The 14,801-nt window shown below is 53.7% G+C and overlaps 1 protein-coding gene across 4 annotated transcripts in view; it reads left to right on the top strand.

Annotated features, from left to right (window-relative positions):
- TBCD (tubulin folding cofactor D) overlaps positions 1 to 14,801 on the top strand; it is a 149,575-nt gene that overhangs the window by 14,023 nt on the left and 120,751 nt on the right. For all 4 annotated transcript variants that reach the window (XM_029928649.1, XM_029928652.1, XM_029928650.1 and 1 more), the window contains exons 6-8: positions 1,704 to 1,836; positions 12,105 to 12,150; positions 13,621 to 13,753. In XM_029928649.1, the coding sequence (XP_029784509.1) occupies positions 1,704 to 1,836; positions 12,105 to 12,150; positions 13,621 to 13,753 (312 nt within the window). The remainder of the gene's footprint in view (positions 1 to 1,703; positions 1,837 to 12,104; positions 12,151 to 13,620; positions 13,754 to 14,801) is intronic.

The following is a 14,801-nucleotide window of genomic DNA, read 5'->3' as shown; positions in this document are numbered from 1 at the left end:
CTAACAAATGTTTGCCAAATTTGTTAAATGAAAAATAATGTTTTATTATTTTTTATTACCAGCAACACTGAAGGTTTGGTAGAGGTTTTTTTGAGTTTATTTATTTTGAGAGAGAGCAGGGGAGCATCAGCATGAGTGGGGTGGGGGGAGCGGAGAGAGAGAACCCCACGCAGGCTCTGCACTGTCAGCCCAGAGCCCGACGCGGGGCCCGAAACCACGAACTGTGAGATCATGATTTTAGCCGAAATCAAATGTCAGATGCTCAACCAGCTGAGCCACCCACGTACCCTGAGGGTTTAGTAGAGTTATCCTGCCCTTGGCTTTGTGGAACTTCGCGTCTGTGGGGGCTGGGGGGTGAAACCCTCGACCTTCATTTCCTCCCTGATGGCCTCCAGGAAAAGTGACCTGGGGACAGATCCAACCACTGGGTGGGACTCTGCTGCACCATCTGGTGGTTGGGATGAGTATGCGTTTCACATAGTTGAGGCTGGTTTTCAGTGCGTTAAAAATGCTCTGGCCAGTTTGCCAGGCTGTAGATACATCCTGTGCTGTGTAGCCAGCTTCTCAGAGTGTTCTAGAATGGGCAGTGCTGTAACTGCATGGCTCAGCATCTCCTGATACACCCGGCAGGAGCCCTTCTGAGGGAAGAGAGGGCTGTGAGATGGGAGGACATAGGGGCTTCCTGTAGGGGTGGGGCGGGGAGGTAGGTACCAGGACCGCACAGCGCTGCCGTGAGCTGTGACCCGGTGTGACATGGGGAAGAAGGGGGCCAGCACGTCACAAAGCGGGTTTGCTCAGCATTAGTGCAGAGCCCCCTGGGTGTGTTCTGTGGGGGCAGCTGAAGGGACTGTGAAGTCCTACCTCCTGACGTTCGCACATCTCCCTGGGAGGCTGCACATCCCCTGCTCTCTGTCTCTTCATGTTTTCTGCTTGTTTCCTATGTTTCTGCCTCCAGGGGGGGTCATTGCCGTGGATGGCATGCTGCAGGCCCTGGTAAACACTGCCCCCCAGGGGGGGCTCCCAGAGTGTGGGCTCAGCCTGAGTCTCTGAGTCAGGGGACTGGTAAGAGAGGAGTAAAGGGGGCCCAGGCTGTGGTGTGGGGGTCAGGGCTGGCTGCCAGCCCAGACCAGGTGTGTAAGAGAGCGGGCAGGACCCAGTATGTGCCATCCGTGCAGATGTGGGCTCTGCAGGGGGCTGTGCGGTACTCGGTGGAGGGGATGGGGAAGGAAGACCCACGGCAGATGCAGGGAGAAAGGCCTTGGGCCTGCTGCTGGGCCACACCGTGCCATATGGGGGTGGCGTGTCCTGAGGTGAAGGGATGGAGTTGGGCCAAGGAAAGGGGAGGCCTGAGTAGTAGGTATTGGTGGGGTTCCTGGGCCGTGATGGTGACAGGTAAAGGTGGTCCTGTGGTGTATGGGGCCTCAGGATGAGTGGGGACCCAGGAGGGAGGACATGGGGGTGGTGGGGGCCTGTGTCTGACCTCAGAGAGGTCATGTTGGGAATGACCGCCTGAGGGCCATGGTCTGGGAGGTGTCTTGGAGTTTTAGATTGGAGATTGTCCTAGAGTGTCTGTCTTGAAAGGAGGTCATAATGCAGGCTACAGAGGACAGACATCCTGGCATGGAGGCTCATCTCATTGGGAGGATGTGCTGGGCCAGAAAGAGGTTGAACCGTCACCCTGCCTATTTGTTTCCTTCTGGCAGGTTTGTTACACGGCCTGATGTCAAGCAGAAGAAGATGGCAGGTTTTCTGGACTGGAGCCTGCACACCTTGGCCCGTTCCTCCTTCCAGACCATCGAGGGGGTCATTGCCATGGACGGCACACTGCAGGCCCTGGTAAACATTGCCCTGGGGGAGGGCACAAGTTTTGTTCGCCTTTGACTCTGTTCTGAAGTAGCTGGAGCATAGTAAGAGACGGTGAACCCCCACAGCAAAGTACCACTGCACTTCCTAACCTGGCTTTGTCAGCAAAGGGCTTTCGGCTCAGGGAAGGTGGCCTGAGCCAGCTTGCTGTGTCACCACCAGGGGGCAGCGGTGTCCATGGAGCTGGTGCCGGGAGGCGGGCAGGGCGTGCCCTCCTTGGGTTTCCTGCTGTGTAATTGTGTTGCCCGGTATAATTATCCGAATCAGCTCTGATGAAATAAGGCAGGTGATTTGAAGTTTGATATTGTTCAGATACTCAGGTTAGGGTGTTTGTAACAAGCGTGTTAAACACACAACCTGGCCTCTACCCCCAGTGCTCTGTCTGGTTGGTGCCCTCCCTGCCACCCTTCTCTGTTTCCTGCTTCACCTGTCATCTGTGTTGCCGTTTTTAGTGCTGAGGACAGTTCCCAGAAGAGGGGGGGCCGCCCAGGCCCTGGAGCTCTCTTCCTGTCCTCATGGTCCTTGGGCATTGTGGGGCGAGTGCCTGCTCTCTGCTCTTTACCCACAGCGGGTGAGACTTGGTTCTTGGCCTTGTTTCTGAAGCTGTAGAGGCCCATGGCCCACTTTCCCGAGAGCAGGGCATTTTGGACCATGTTTAAATGAAGGTGTTTGCACCCATGACTCAGTGTAATGTCATTTTCTTGGGTGTTGTCCGTTTGCTTTCCTTGGTTGTCACAGGTTGGGAGGAGGTGTAGGGAGCCTCGAGGGCCTATGGGAAGTGGGGCTGACGGTGCCCCGGGGCGTGGGCACAGGATGAGGGAGGAGAGGAGATGACAGCGGGGTCTGCTGCGGGGGCCCAGGGAAAGCCCTGTTCTCACTGCGGCCCTGCCCTGGCACTCAGGCCATGGGCCACCTGGCCTCTCAGGAATTTCCTTGGCATCTGTTTCTGTTCATTCATGTCATTGTCTTCAGGAAGGACAGGCTTTCAAATGATGAGACTATTTCAAGACATTTTCTAAAGAAACCCGGAAAAATAAAACATCTGAATTCCTGTAGTCTGTTGAGGAGCTATTTTTGTTGTTGTTGTTGTTGTTTTAAATGGTTAGTGGGACTCCTGGGTGGCTCAGTTGGTAAAGCGTTCGACTTTGACTCAGGTCATGATCTCAAGTTTGTGAGTTTGAGCTCCACATTGGACTATGTGCCCAGCGCTGAGCCCACTTCTGGTCCTCTGGCCCCTCCTCCACTTGTTCTCTCTCTCCCTCTTTCTCAAAAATAAACCTTAAAAAAAGTTATTTATTTTGAAAGAGAAGTGGGAGGGACATAGAGGGAGAGAGAGAATCTCAAGCAGCCTCCAAGCTGTCAGCGCAGAGTCTGACATGGGGCTTGAACCCATGAACTGTGAGATCATGACCTGAGCTGAAACCAAGAGTTGGATGCTTAACCACATGAGCCACCCAGGTGCCCTTATGTTTTTTTATTCTTTTTTTATTTTAAGTGAGGTGTTGTTTTTCAATGTTTTCTTCTGTTTTCTGTTTTTCAATGTTTTCTTCTGTTTTCTGTAAATGAATGTGGTATGTTGGTACAATAGTTTTAAAAAATATTGAAATATAAAGCATATAAGTACTTTGCTTTTTAACTTTTTAAATTTTATTTTTTAATTTTTTAAAAATGTTTTTTAAGAGAGAGAGACAGAGTACAAGCGGGGGAGGGACAGAGAGAGAGAGGGAGACACAGAATCTGAAGCAGGCTCCAGGCTCCAAGCTATCAGCACAGAGCCCAATGTAGGGCTCGAACCCATGAACTGTGAGATCATGATTTGAGCTGAAGTTGGACACTTAACTGACTGAGCCACCCACACACCCCAGTACTTTGAGTTTTTAAAGTGTATATTCAGTGATTATTTTGCACAAATAATTGTACACCCATCACCACTATCCAATTCCAGAATATTCTGACCACTCTTAAAGGAAAACCCAAACCCATTAGCAGTCACTGCCCATTCATCTCTGCAGCCATTAATCTAGTTTCTGTCCCTGGATTTGCTCATTCTGGACATTTTATATAAGTGGAATCATACATGTGACCTTTTGTTACTGGCTTCTTTGATTTAGCGTCATGTTTTCAAGGTTCTAGCTGATGTCACTAATTCATTTTCTTTATGGCCAGATAATATTCCACCATATGGGTGTTCCTAGCTATTACGGATAATGTTAATCTGAACTTTTGTTAAGTTTTTTTTAACATGTTTTCAGTTCTCTTGGGTAGATAACAATAGTTTTTTCCCCTAACTTAAGAATTTAAGTGTTTTCCTGTGTTTTTGAAGTCTTACTTTTTCTCAGGGCTGCATACCTACCATGTTGCTGAGACATGGGGTGTCAGCCGTGCCCTCAGGTGGCTGTCACTCCAGCTGTGTGTGGAGGTGGTGCTTAAGGAGGGTTTTATTGGGGTTTTCAGTGTAATTGCTATGAAGGGAGTCCGTGCAGGGTGAAGCTGGCCTGGGGGGCGCCGGGCGCGGAAGCCGATGGGAGGGGGAGGTGCAGGGCACACCTGTGTGTCTACCAGGCTATAGTTGCCTGAATCCTAGCGGGGTGCATTTATGTTTTAGGTAATTCTCGTGAGGATGAGTGAATGGGGCAGAGATGGTTTATTTGAAGGTTTAGGTCTTAAGTGGATTTCTTAATTTTTTGCCATGAGTCACGTTGAGAAATCTTGGGTCACCGAGAAACAATTAGAAGGTCGGACAGAACGTAGCTGGAGCCTGTCAATCCACTGTAGCCTGCAGGGCAGAATGCTAGACCCGTCTGAGTGTGGGCGCTGGAAGGTTAGGCACATTCGACTCAGCTTGTTTTTATGGTCACCGTCCTCTGTTAGATCTTCTTAGCCCAGAAGGGACTGGGTGGGCTCCCAGGGTCTCCTGTGCCCTCCCCTCTGGAGCCACAGCTGTCTCCACGGGCATTGGGGCAGCTGGGCCATCGGGGCGCCTAGGCAGCGGGCTGGAGCCTGCTCTGACCTCCCGAGGGCCCTGCAGGCAGGTGAGGCCTGCGTGGCCCCTGTCTGGGCTGGCAGCTGGGAGGCAGGTCTTCCTTAGGAGACAACGGTGGGCGTGTGGTCTCACGCCACCCTCCAGAGTTCCCGCTAGCTCCCTTGTCCCCAGACTAAAGTTCTTGGGGCTCCATTGCTCTTCCCGGAGGCTTGAGAAGGGCATGGAGACCCCTTCGTGTCCCCTTATGCGATTGCTTTGCCCATAGGTCCTTTTTATTTTTTAAAATGTTTTTGATCGTCTTGTTGCTGGTCTCTAACTGTTCCCAGGTTTTCTGTTTCTTCTTCCTAAGTGGGAGGCATACGCCTTTAATAGCAAAACCTGGTGCTGGGTGGGAAAGGCTGCTGCACGTCGCCGCTGTGGGTCAGCGTCCCTCTCGGAGAGGGCCAGCCAGGAGAGGGGTGGTGCTGTGGATCTCCAGGCCACACTTAGGAGAAGTTCTCTTTCTCTCTTCCTCCTGAGGATCAAAGAGATTGTCCCAAAGGCTTTTCCTGCCCCCCCCCCCCCAGCAGGGCACTGCAGCAGTGGCACATCTGCTGTCTGGAGAGGCGTCCTCGGCGAGGTGGGCAGCTGCCTGATGGGGCAGCCCGAGTCCCTGGGAAGTGGCCCAGCACAGCCTTTCTGGAGCCTTCTGAAGCCCCTGTTTCTTTTGGAAAACGTAGGGTCTTTTTGGAATCTCAGGTCTTGTTTCCTTTTCTCTTTTTCCTTTTCAAAGCAGTGATTTGGTCTAATTGCTGCTGCTGCCTCCTGGGCAGGAGGAAGTGGTATGGGGTGCTGGGCTCTCCCAAGCGGAGAGCGGGTTTCGCCATGAGCTCGCCAGACCTGAACAGCAGAGGCCGGGCGTCCTCTGTGCATGATGAAACTTGCAAGTGTATTGTGCTTTTGGATTTCATCTGTCTCCTTTGATGCACTTGGCTTCATTTCTATCCACCTGTTCATTAGTGTGAGTTAGGCAAGACAGGTGAACTTGTAACGAGCACCATCGAAACTAGGGTTTGATTTTGTTTTCCTGGAAGCATGTGTCTCTTACAGTGATGAATTCTAACTCTTACGCGGTGGGGAATGGGAGACTGCCAGCTTCTTCATGTCACTGGAAGGCCCCTCTTGTTTAGTCCTGCTTTATAAATATTTTTTAATGTTTATTTTTGAGGGAGAGAGAGAGACAGACAGAGTGCTAGCTGGGGAGGGGCAGAGAGAAGGAGATACAAAATCCGAAGCAGGCTCCAGGCTCTGAGTTGTCAGCAGAGAGCCTGATGCGGGGATTGAACTCACGAACTGTGAGATCATGACCTGAGCTGAAGTCAGGCACTTAACTGGCTGAGCCACCCGGGCGCCCTGGGTCCAGCTTTAATAAGCATTGGGATGATGGTGAATTGAGGAGATTCAGAGGAGAACAAAGTGTTAAAAAGGGTCATCGTTTGTATATACTGGGTCTCTGCTTCCTTACTGGTGGTGTGTCCTCCTGGCGTTCACTGTTCAGGTTGAAGAGTGGAGTGATGGGGGTTTCCCTTTGTGCGGTCCCTGTAATGGCTGGGATGTGGGTGCGGACCTTCAGCGCCTGAAGATGGAGTTCTTACGTAAAAATATGGCTGGTATGATGAGTAGCAATAAAACACTCTCCTCTCTGCCATCTGTTATGATTGCATCCTTCCTTCACAGTGAGGTTTGTTTTATTTAGTTTATCATTGATGAAAGCATACCTCTCATTAAAGGATAAAACGTTTTATTGCAGACAGCATTAGAAGCCAGGTAATCCCATGCACAGCACCTGAGTGCATGTGTGAGGAGAACTACTGAAGCCACTCTGGTTTTGCATATGGTTTAACCAGAAGGAGGGTCTAGCCCGGGGAGAGTGGCTATCCCTCCCACAAGGACAGGATGTACCAGAATTGCATGATCCAGGGTGTGTTGGCTCTGCCCCTGGGTGCTTGGCTGCCCTGAGGAGGCTGATCTGCTGTGGGCCAGTCCTGAGCCCCAGGACGCTCTGCAGCAACGCCTGTGACCCCAGGCAGAGGTGAAGCACCTTGCTCCATGCTCCCCACCCGCAGAAGGGAAATAACAAGCCTCTTACCTCAGAGGGCGGTGTGGAGGCTGATTAGTGCATGTCATGCTCTTTGAAGATGAAAAGAAGCCACTTGATTATCCAAGACACTTCTCACGTAGGCTTTGATTTCTTGTAGGCTTCTTTGGGGAGTAGCACCCGTGGTTTCATTTAAGGTTTAGTTTGGCCGGAGGACTAATGATCCAGATTGGGCTTTTTAGTTATGGCCCTGCCGGGGCAGGGCTTTGGGTGGAGGACGATATAGTAAGAACCATTTGACTGTGTGTTTTCCAGTGTGCGCGTGTTTGTGCACACACGCGTGCATTTATGTACTGTTCATGTGCTCCTGTGAATCTGGGTGAAAGGGGTACCTTCACTTTTCCTTGTGGGTTTAAATCCAAAGAGCAGCCAACTCTGATACGCTTTTAATTTCATGTAACTTGGCATTTCAGTGGGGCAGGCAGCATGTTGGCATGAGTCTTGTTGCAACATGCATGGTGTGTGGCGCACCTTTAATTCCACCGGCGGGCCTGGTTTGTACACCTGCTGTGTGAAGAGGCGACACGTCCTGTTGGACAGGTGCATGCTCGCAGGCAGGCCAGCAGGGCCCACGCTTGGAGGGGAGGGGGCCTTGTCTATCACAGGCTCGCCCCCGCCTCTTGTGTGTGCGGCTGGCTGGTGCGGAGCTGGCCGAGAGCCACAGGTCTCCTGGCCAGTGCCCTCTGCCCAGCCTGGCCTGTGGCCTCCTGTGCAGGCCGTCCGAGGGCCTCGCAGCTCCCACCGCTGAGGTGGTTGGGTTCTCGGGTGAATGGGACCTGGCTGCCCTCACCCCTCCCTCTAAGCAGGTGTTCCCCAGGCTCTGGCCTTGCTGTCCTTGCTGTCTGGGAGCGGCTGGCATCTCTCCCTAATTCACCATTGAACTTTGGCTCTTGGTTCCTCTCCATGGTCCCAGAGCCCTAGTTCTGTGCACCTGCTGTGCTTCAGATGCCATGAATTCAAGGTCGCACCAATCATTCTGTCTCTTTTCCTACCTCCTCACCAGGCCCAGCAACAAACAAGAGTTTGAGGTCTGGCCATGTGGCCAAGGCACTCGGATATGTCCCTAGGCTGGCCCTCCCTTCCTGGCACAGTGCCCTCCGGATGTACTGGCTACCCCCTCTGTGGCCCATCTTCCATCTGTGCCAGTGGTCCGTCCTCGACCTAGCGCGCGGCTCTCTGTTCCTGTGCGCTGTCTAGGTGGGAGCTGGCCCAGCCTGGTCTGGTCTTTGGAGGCACCGCTTCCCGGGCCCTCCCTTCTGCCCTCCCTCTGCTGTCACTGTGCTTTGTCTCCACAGCCTGCTGTGGTGCCACTCGGGAGAACCAGCGGTGAAAGGACCTGGGAATGGGTGGGGAGCCAGAGAGTAGACAGCCTGTGGAAGTCTGTCCTCCAGGCCCCTCCAGCCAGAGGGCCGGGCACTGGGCAGAGTCAGGAGGGGGAGGCTGGTTGTGTGGGTTCCCCCAGGGTTCTGGGCTCTGGGCTGGCACCTCCTCGGGGGTACCCTGGGTCAGGAGAGGGGCGAGCATGGAGGTGTGGCTCAGCAATGGCAGAGGCTCTTCTCAGTGGTTTCCGCCTGGGGCATTCTTGCTCAAGTCGCTGGCCTTGTCGAAGCCCGTCTAGTTCTGCTCTTCCTCCTCCTCTTTGGATCTCCTCTCCTCACTTCCCCTTGGAGGTGCTGGGGTCTCCCTTGGGCCTCCTGGCTGGGGAGTTCTCTCCTGCTGGGCTCAGAGCTGGAGTGCCAGAGGCCCAGGCCCCCTCCCTGCCTGGATGCCCGTGTGGCTGGGGACACCACCCCTCTTCTGAGCCTGTGGCCGCAAAGCTCTGGCCCCCGCTGGGTTCTAAGTTCTCTGAGGCAGGAGTTGTGTCTTCTGCATCTTTTATACGTCCGGCGTTAGGCAGGATAGGCAGCGTGCGATCCATGTTCTTGGTACTTGTGAATTGAGGAGCAGTTATTTTTATCTAAGATTATTAGCTGTGGAAGCCAGTGGGAATAACAGAGACCTGCCTGGCAGGGGCTGAGTCCTGATGCTGGGCCTGTCTCCAGGAGCCTCCTGTGCGTCTCCTGCCTCGTGGGGCTGCAGGATGCTGTCTGCTGCTGTGGTGGGTCCAGCCCCTTACTGGACAGCGCTTAGATGTTTCAGCTTTTCGGTGTGTGAGCTTCTTCTGTTAAGGGCGCCTGAACTTAGTGTGGCAGTTCAGGTCATGAAGTCTGACAAGGCTCCTGTGAGGTGGGCTGTGGGGGAGGCTCAAGGGATGGTCACCCTTGAGAGAAGAGAGGTTATGTCTTGCTCTGGGGGCTGGAGGTGCCTCTGGTCTGGCTGGCTTGTCCCCTTGGCACGGTGGGCCTCCCCCTGGTCGTGGCGTTTGGCCCAGGTGGGCACTGCCCTTGGGACACTCTGCTTCTGTATTTGGTAGTGCTCCTCCTATCAGTTCTATCAGCTTGCTGTTATTTTGGGGGATGGTGGGAGGCCTCCAGCTGCCACTCACCTGGACTGTTGTCCGCCAGCAGGTGCAAGAGGTTCTAGTCGGCGGTGGTACAAGGGCTATTTCCCTCCAAACTACTGAGTGTGAGTTAGGTTTCCTCTGTGAAGGGCCTGTGGCTGTTACCTAAAGGTGCAGAGCCATTTTGGCTTGGCCGCCTTCCACAGAAGGTGTGGCCCTGGGTGGGCTTCCTGTGGCACAGGTGAGGACAGTGGGCTGAGTTCTGCCTGGTGTCCCTCCTGGAACTGGTTGTGTCAGTGCTGATGGTGTTTCCGTTTTGTCCCGGTTGTGTGCGGCAAGATGGCTGTGAGGGGGGACGGTACTGCTCCTTAGCACTGGGACAAGAGGCAGGCGCTCACAGAGGGAGGGGCCCCTCCTGCCTGAGCTCTAGTCTCACTGCTTTGTGGCGGGTCTATGTTGTCACGCCTGTGGGGGCCTGGGGACAGGACCCTAGCTTGGGCAGGTGCTGGGCTGGTTGAGCGTGCCCACCGGCTCACAGGAGAGCCCGCAGGTGCTTGTGAGTGGCACCCCGGAGCCGGTGTGGTGTGGGGGACCTTCCTCCTGGGGCCTGGGTGGATCTGCTTTTCTTGGCCTTGACTTGGTGGCGCTTCAGGGAGCCCTAGACCAGTGTGTCCTGCTTGGCAGCAGGGCGGACTGGCTCTCGAGCAGCTGACGGCCTGTGATTCACAGACTCGGAGAACATGCCCCGGGGAGGGAAGCTGGTCTGCACGCCGCCGCAGAAAAGCAGGCCTGGGTGGGTAGCAATCGGAAGGTGTGGTAGGTTAGAGCGATTACTAAGAACTCCTTTTGTTTGCACCTCGCGCTGTGCTGGTTTCTAGAACAACAGAAACAGATCTGACGGTCATTTGTCCCAGGCTGCGTGGTGCCGTTCTCTTTCGTCTTGAGCGCAAAGTGTGTGCTTGATGGGGTTTTCAGCTGCCTCTTGTCTCCTGCCTCCCTGAGCACAGGAGCACACCACCTGCTTTGTGGCCTGGCTGGCGAATGCTCCAGACCCTCGGGACGAGCGTTCTCCCCTGGCCAGCCCCTCCTGTCGTGCAGCCTTGCCTGTGCAGCCACATGCCCCCGAGTGAATGGCGGTGAAGATGCTCCATTTTTATGTGTAAATGTGTAGGCCAGTGAACAAAAACAAAGCCCTTGATTGATTTTTCTTGGTCCTCCCGTTTCCTGAGTCTGCTCACAAGGGAGTCAGGACTCCATGACTCTTCATGTGTCCAGAGTGCTCGGGTTATCCTGTGGGGTTCAAGGTTGGGAAGAGCAGAGGGCTGGAGCTCCTTGCACCCATGATGGACGGGGCGTGGCTTCTTCCTAGTCCAGACAGTGGCTGTGGCCCGGCCTTGGTGCTGGTCCCTTTCTGTGTGGGGCTGAGTCAGCACTGGCGCTCCTGGGAACTCGGTACCCGTTTTATTCTGTTCTCTTTTTGAGCCTGAGTAAGGAATTTGGCAAATAAAGAATGTTCAGATGAGAGATCACTTTTTGTATTTCATGTTATTTTAAATTCTTATTAGTTGGTGGTGAGTGAGCCCAAAGGACACTTTAGCCAACTGCCAAGTACATCAGCTCTGCTCCTGGCTGCTTACTGTGCGTCCCAGCTTCCCAGCAGACCCTCTGCACGTGTGGATCCTCTTTGTGGCCCTTCTGCATCCCCGTCCCAGTGCCAGCATGGGTGTCTGGTGTTTTCTGTTGGGTAACAGCCCATCCCGAAGCTGTGGCTTAAAACTGCAGCCACTGTGTGTGTATGGATTCTGTGGGTTCTGATAGGCTGGGCACTGGGTAGCCTGTCTGTCCCTTGGTGCGGGGGAGGTGGGAGCACTCAGCTGGAAGCCCACACGGTGGGGGCACTCGAAGGGCCGAGCATCTCCTTGATGTCAGGAGTCTGGTGCTCCTGGGCCCACATAGCAGTTCTCACTTTGCTGGTTAAATACTGTTTCTGAAGGAGAAGAAATCCTAAGAAATTCTTAGACGTGCTCAGTGTAGGAGTCTTTGCTTAAGGGGCTTGGATGCTTGGATAAATTACCATTTTTTTTCCAGACCTGAAAGTGGAAGGTAAAATTCCAGGTTGAGCATTCTGGAGATTGTGAGGCCTGTGCATTTGGAGGTAGTCCCTGGTTATGGGAGACGGGGTGGGAGACGCCATGCCGGGGCCCCCCAGGATGAGGCAGATGTGTGTGAGAAGCACAGGGAACTCTCTCTCATTTGCTGACTGAGAATGAATGACGCTCCAGGAGTGAGCGCCTGGGCTCCTTACCTTCGTGAGAGCTGCCTGGGCCCATAGCTTCCACCCTTTGATAATCTTTTTGTTTACACAGTTAGGTAAACACAACTGAACAGACCAGCGAGCTCCTGCGCTGCCCTGCTAAGGCTCATGCCATTCATGGCGGCTGGGGCGCGGGTCAGCGGGGGCACCTCGCCCTCCCTAAGTGAAAGGCCTTCTTGCTGTGTCTTTCCTTGATGGGGTCCTTTCGGAAGATTGCCTCGCCGGCCTCCTGTCATCCCTTTTCATGACCGAAACTGTTCTTTTGTTGTTAGAATAAAACCATAGAAGATGCAGTGGGCTGTTCTGAGAATTTATGTTCTAAATTCGTAAATGTATTTGCAACATTTAATAGAATTTTTTTTTTCAGGCACAAGTATTTAAGCATGGAAACCGTGAGGACTGTTTACCCTATGGTAAGGCTCATTTGTGGCAGGGCGTGTTTGAGGTGTGAGTTTGCCCGTACATGACCCAGTGTGTCTCTTTCATATTGTATCCTTAGTTACAAAAGTTTGTAACTTGCTGTATTTGGACACTGTCATAGTGTCCAAAAACTTTGGTTTTTGTTCTGTGTGTGCATGTGTGCTTTAATTGGCTTTTTTAGGCCTGGTATGGGAAGTCTGGGTTCTTGATGCCCTGGCTGCCAGGTCTTGATACTAGGGGACCTGGTGATGTGGACACAGCCCGAGGTCTTACTTCCTGGGACCCCAGTCATGGCCGTATTCTCCCTGTAGCCATCACAACCTCTGACCTTTGGCTCCCCTCTGCTAATTCTAGACAGAACCTCAATTTATGATTATAAGTTCTGTGATTCTCGCTGCAGAGAAGTTTACTACCTGGATGAGAGAAATTTCTTGGAGTTACATCTTTTACAAGATGTGCGAATAACTTTTGAATAGTAAAGCCTATCTTTTCACTTGATCTTAGCCAAAAGGCCGAGAAGCGATAGTAAAGCCTATCTTTTAAAGACATTTTCAGTCTGGAAAACTTCATACATGTGTAGGGAGAGAGAGTGTGGAGTGAACCCCCACGTTTCTATCACAGGCCTCACAGTTTTACTTCGCGGGATCTTGTTTCCCCGTGCTCCTCCACAGCCTGTCCCAATGCCCTGCCATTTTACCTGCACCTGTTTCAGTGTGTGACCCCCAAAGACAGGACGTTTTTGAAACATCTCTTGATGTAATTGTCACACCTAAATAAATGAGCAGTACTTGCTCAGTGTTTTCACACACCCTCCTCAGTGGACTCACACACACAGACCCTCGGTCTGCTCTGCGTCACCATCACTCATGCCCAGGTCAGTCACCATGTGTCATTTGGGTCTTTGGGGAAATTATTCAGATGCTGTGACAACGTGTCCTGAAACCCTGCCCTCCTTGTTTCTCATATGAAATGCCATCTTGTGTGCTCTCCTGGCCCTTGCTGCCCCCCATGCCCACCTCATTCCCCCTAACAGCCTTGGCATTGTAGGGGCCTGAGCACCCATTTCCCTGGTTGTAGGGACCCCTCCTTAATGGGCCCGTCATGCCTGCACAGTCTCCTGTAATCCATGGCATGTTCTTTTACCTGCCGTATTTTGCATCAGCTCGTCTGCTCGCCGCGGCCTCCCCCTGTCTCTGGGGATTCTCTGCTGCTGCACGCTCATGGCTCACAGCCAGAAAGTTGAGCAGGGTGGACGCTAGCTGCATGCGGTAAAGGAGGTGCGATCAGGTCAAGGGTTCTTCGTGGAACTCTGGTGTGGTCCAGTCCAGGCCGTCACGCTGCATCCGGGGGGCCCGAGGACCGCCTGTGGCTTTCACACGTGGATGCCGCACACAGGTCGTGCATTTGGGAGACCGCGTGGAGCCCTTGCCACTGAGCTGAGCCACGTGTGCTGTTGTCCACAGCTGCCTCTGTTCTCGAGCGCCTGGCGGGGTGCAGGCTCCCTCGCAGCAACCAGACCCTGCTCCGGAAACTGGGAGTGAAGCTCGTCCAGAGGCTGGGACTGACCTTCCTGAAGCCCCGGCTGGCGGAGTGGAGGTTGGTAGAGCAAGCCTGAGCGGCCCGAGTGCCAGTGGGTGAGGCTGGTGTGGCGAGCCGGGTTCAGGCTGCCGCGGAAGAGAGGGCCGCGTCCCTTCTGCTGTCGTCCCGTTGCTTCCAAAATAGCAGTGCTGCTGATTTTGAGAGAAGTTTTTCTTCCTTTTTTTCTGTCCCTACGTCTTGTGGTTAAATAACTGAAGGTAGAGTGGTGACAAGAAAAGTTTGCTGCTGCATTCCGTGTGACATTCAGGTGCAGTATGACCACTCATACTGGGCTTGGGCTCACTGTGGAGAAAGCTCCAGTGATGGTCAAACCAGATGCAAGTCCCTGCACAGAGCAAGCTCCGTCCCAGAGCCAGTTCTGAAAACCGAGCCGCCTCTGCCTGCAGGTGGGAGCTGTGTCTTCACGGTCCAGGGGGGCCTGCTTCCCCTGGCAGGTGGCTCGTGACTGAGCGCCTCCCATGGAGACAGGCTCTTCTGTGTTCCCAGGGCTGTGTGCTTCACGGTCTTCAGTGGCCTGCTTTTGTTGTGTTTTTGTGTTTTTTTGAGGAACAAGAAGCAAGTTTTCTGTGTGTTCATTTCTTGCACTTGAAGTGTTCGCCGATGACCTTGGCCCGAGGCTCTGCCGCAGGCTGTCCCCACCACAGCTGCAGCTCACTGCGTCCGGCTTTGCCCTCTGTCGGGCTTGCAGGGCCCACCTCGTCCCTTCGTTTCTCGTCATCAGCCTTGATTAGGCTGCCTTGGTGTTGGGCAGGCAGCACCTCCACCAACTCGGTACACTCGGGCTTGTCCCGGTGATGCAGGGCACGCAGACGCGGGCGGGGCGCGTGTCTCAAGTGTTAGGCCGTCGCGGGGGGTGTCCTCGCGGGTGTCCGTCAGCCCCTCCCGGGAGGTGTGACGCTCGTTACAGCACAAGCAGTGGTGCCTTCCTCGGCCGTGGCCGTGGGTTCCCGGTGGAGCCGGATCTCAAGTGCACGTGAGCCTCTGTGTGACTCTGTGGTGGCAGGAGAGAGCTGACAGTCTTAGGTTTATTTCAAGTATTGATATG

Source organism: Suricata suricatta, chromosome 17, assembly GCF_006229205.1.
Source record: "Suricata suricatta isolate VVHF042 chromosome 17, meerkat_22Aug2017_6uvM2_HiC, whole genome shotgun sequence".
In the NCBI taxonomy this organism is placed as follows: Eukaryota; Metazoa; Chordata; class Mammalia; order Carnivora; family Herpestidae; genus Suricata; species Suricata suricatta.
The sequence above is the reverse complement of the archived record's forward strand: the minus strand, read 5'-3'. Positions and strand labels throughout refer to the sequence as shown.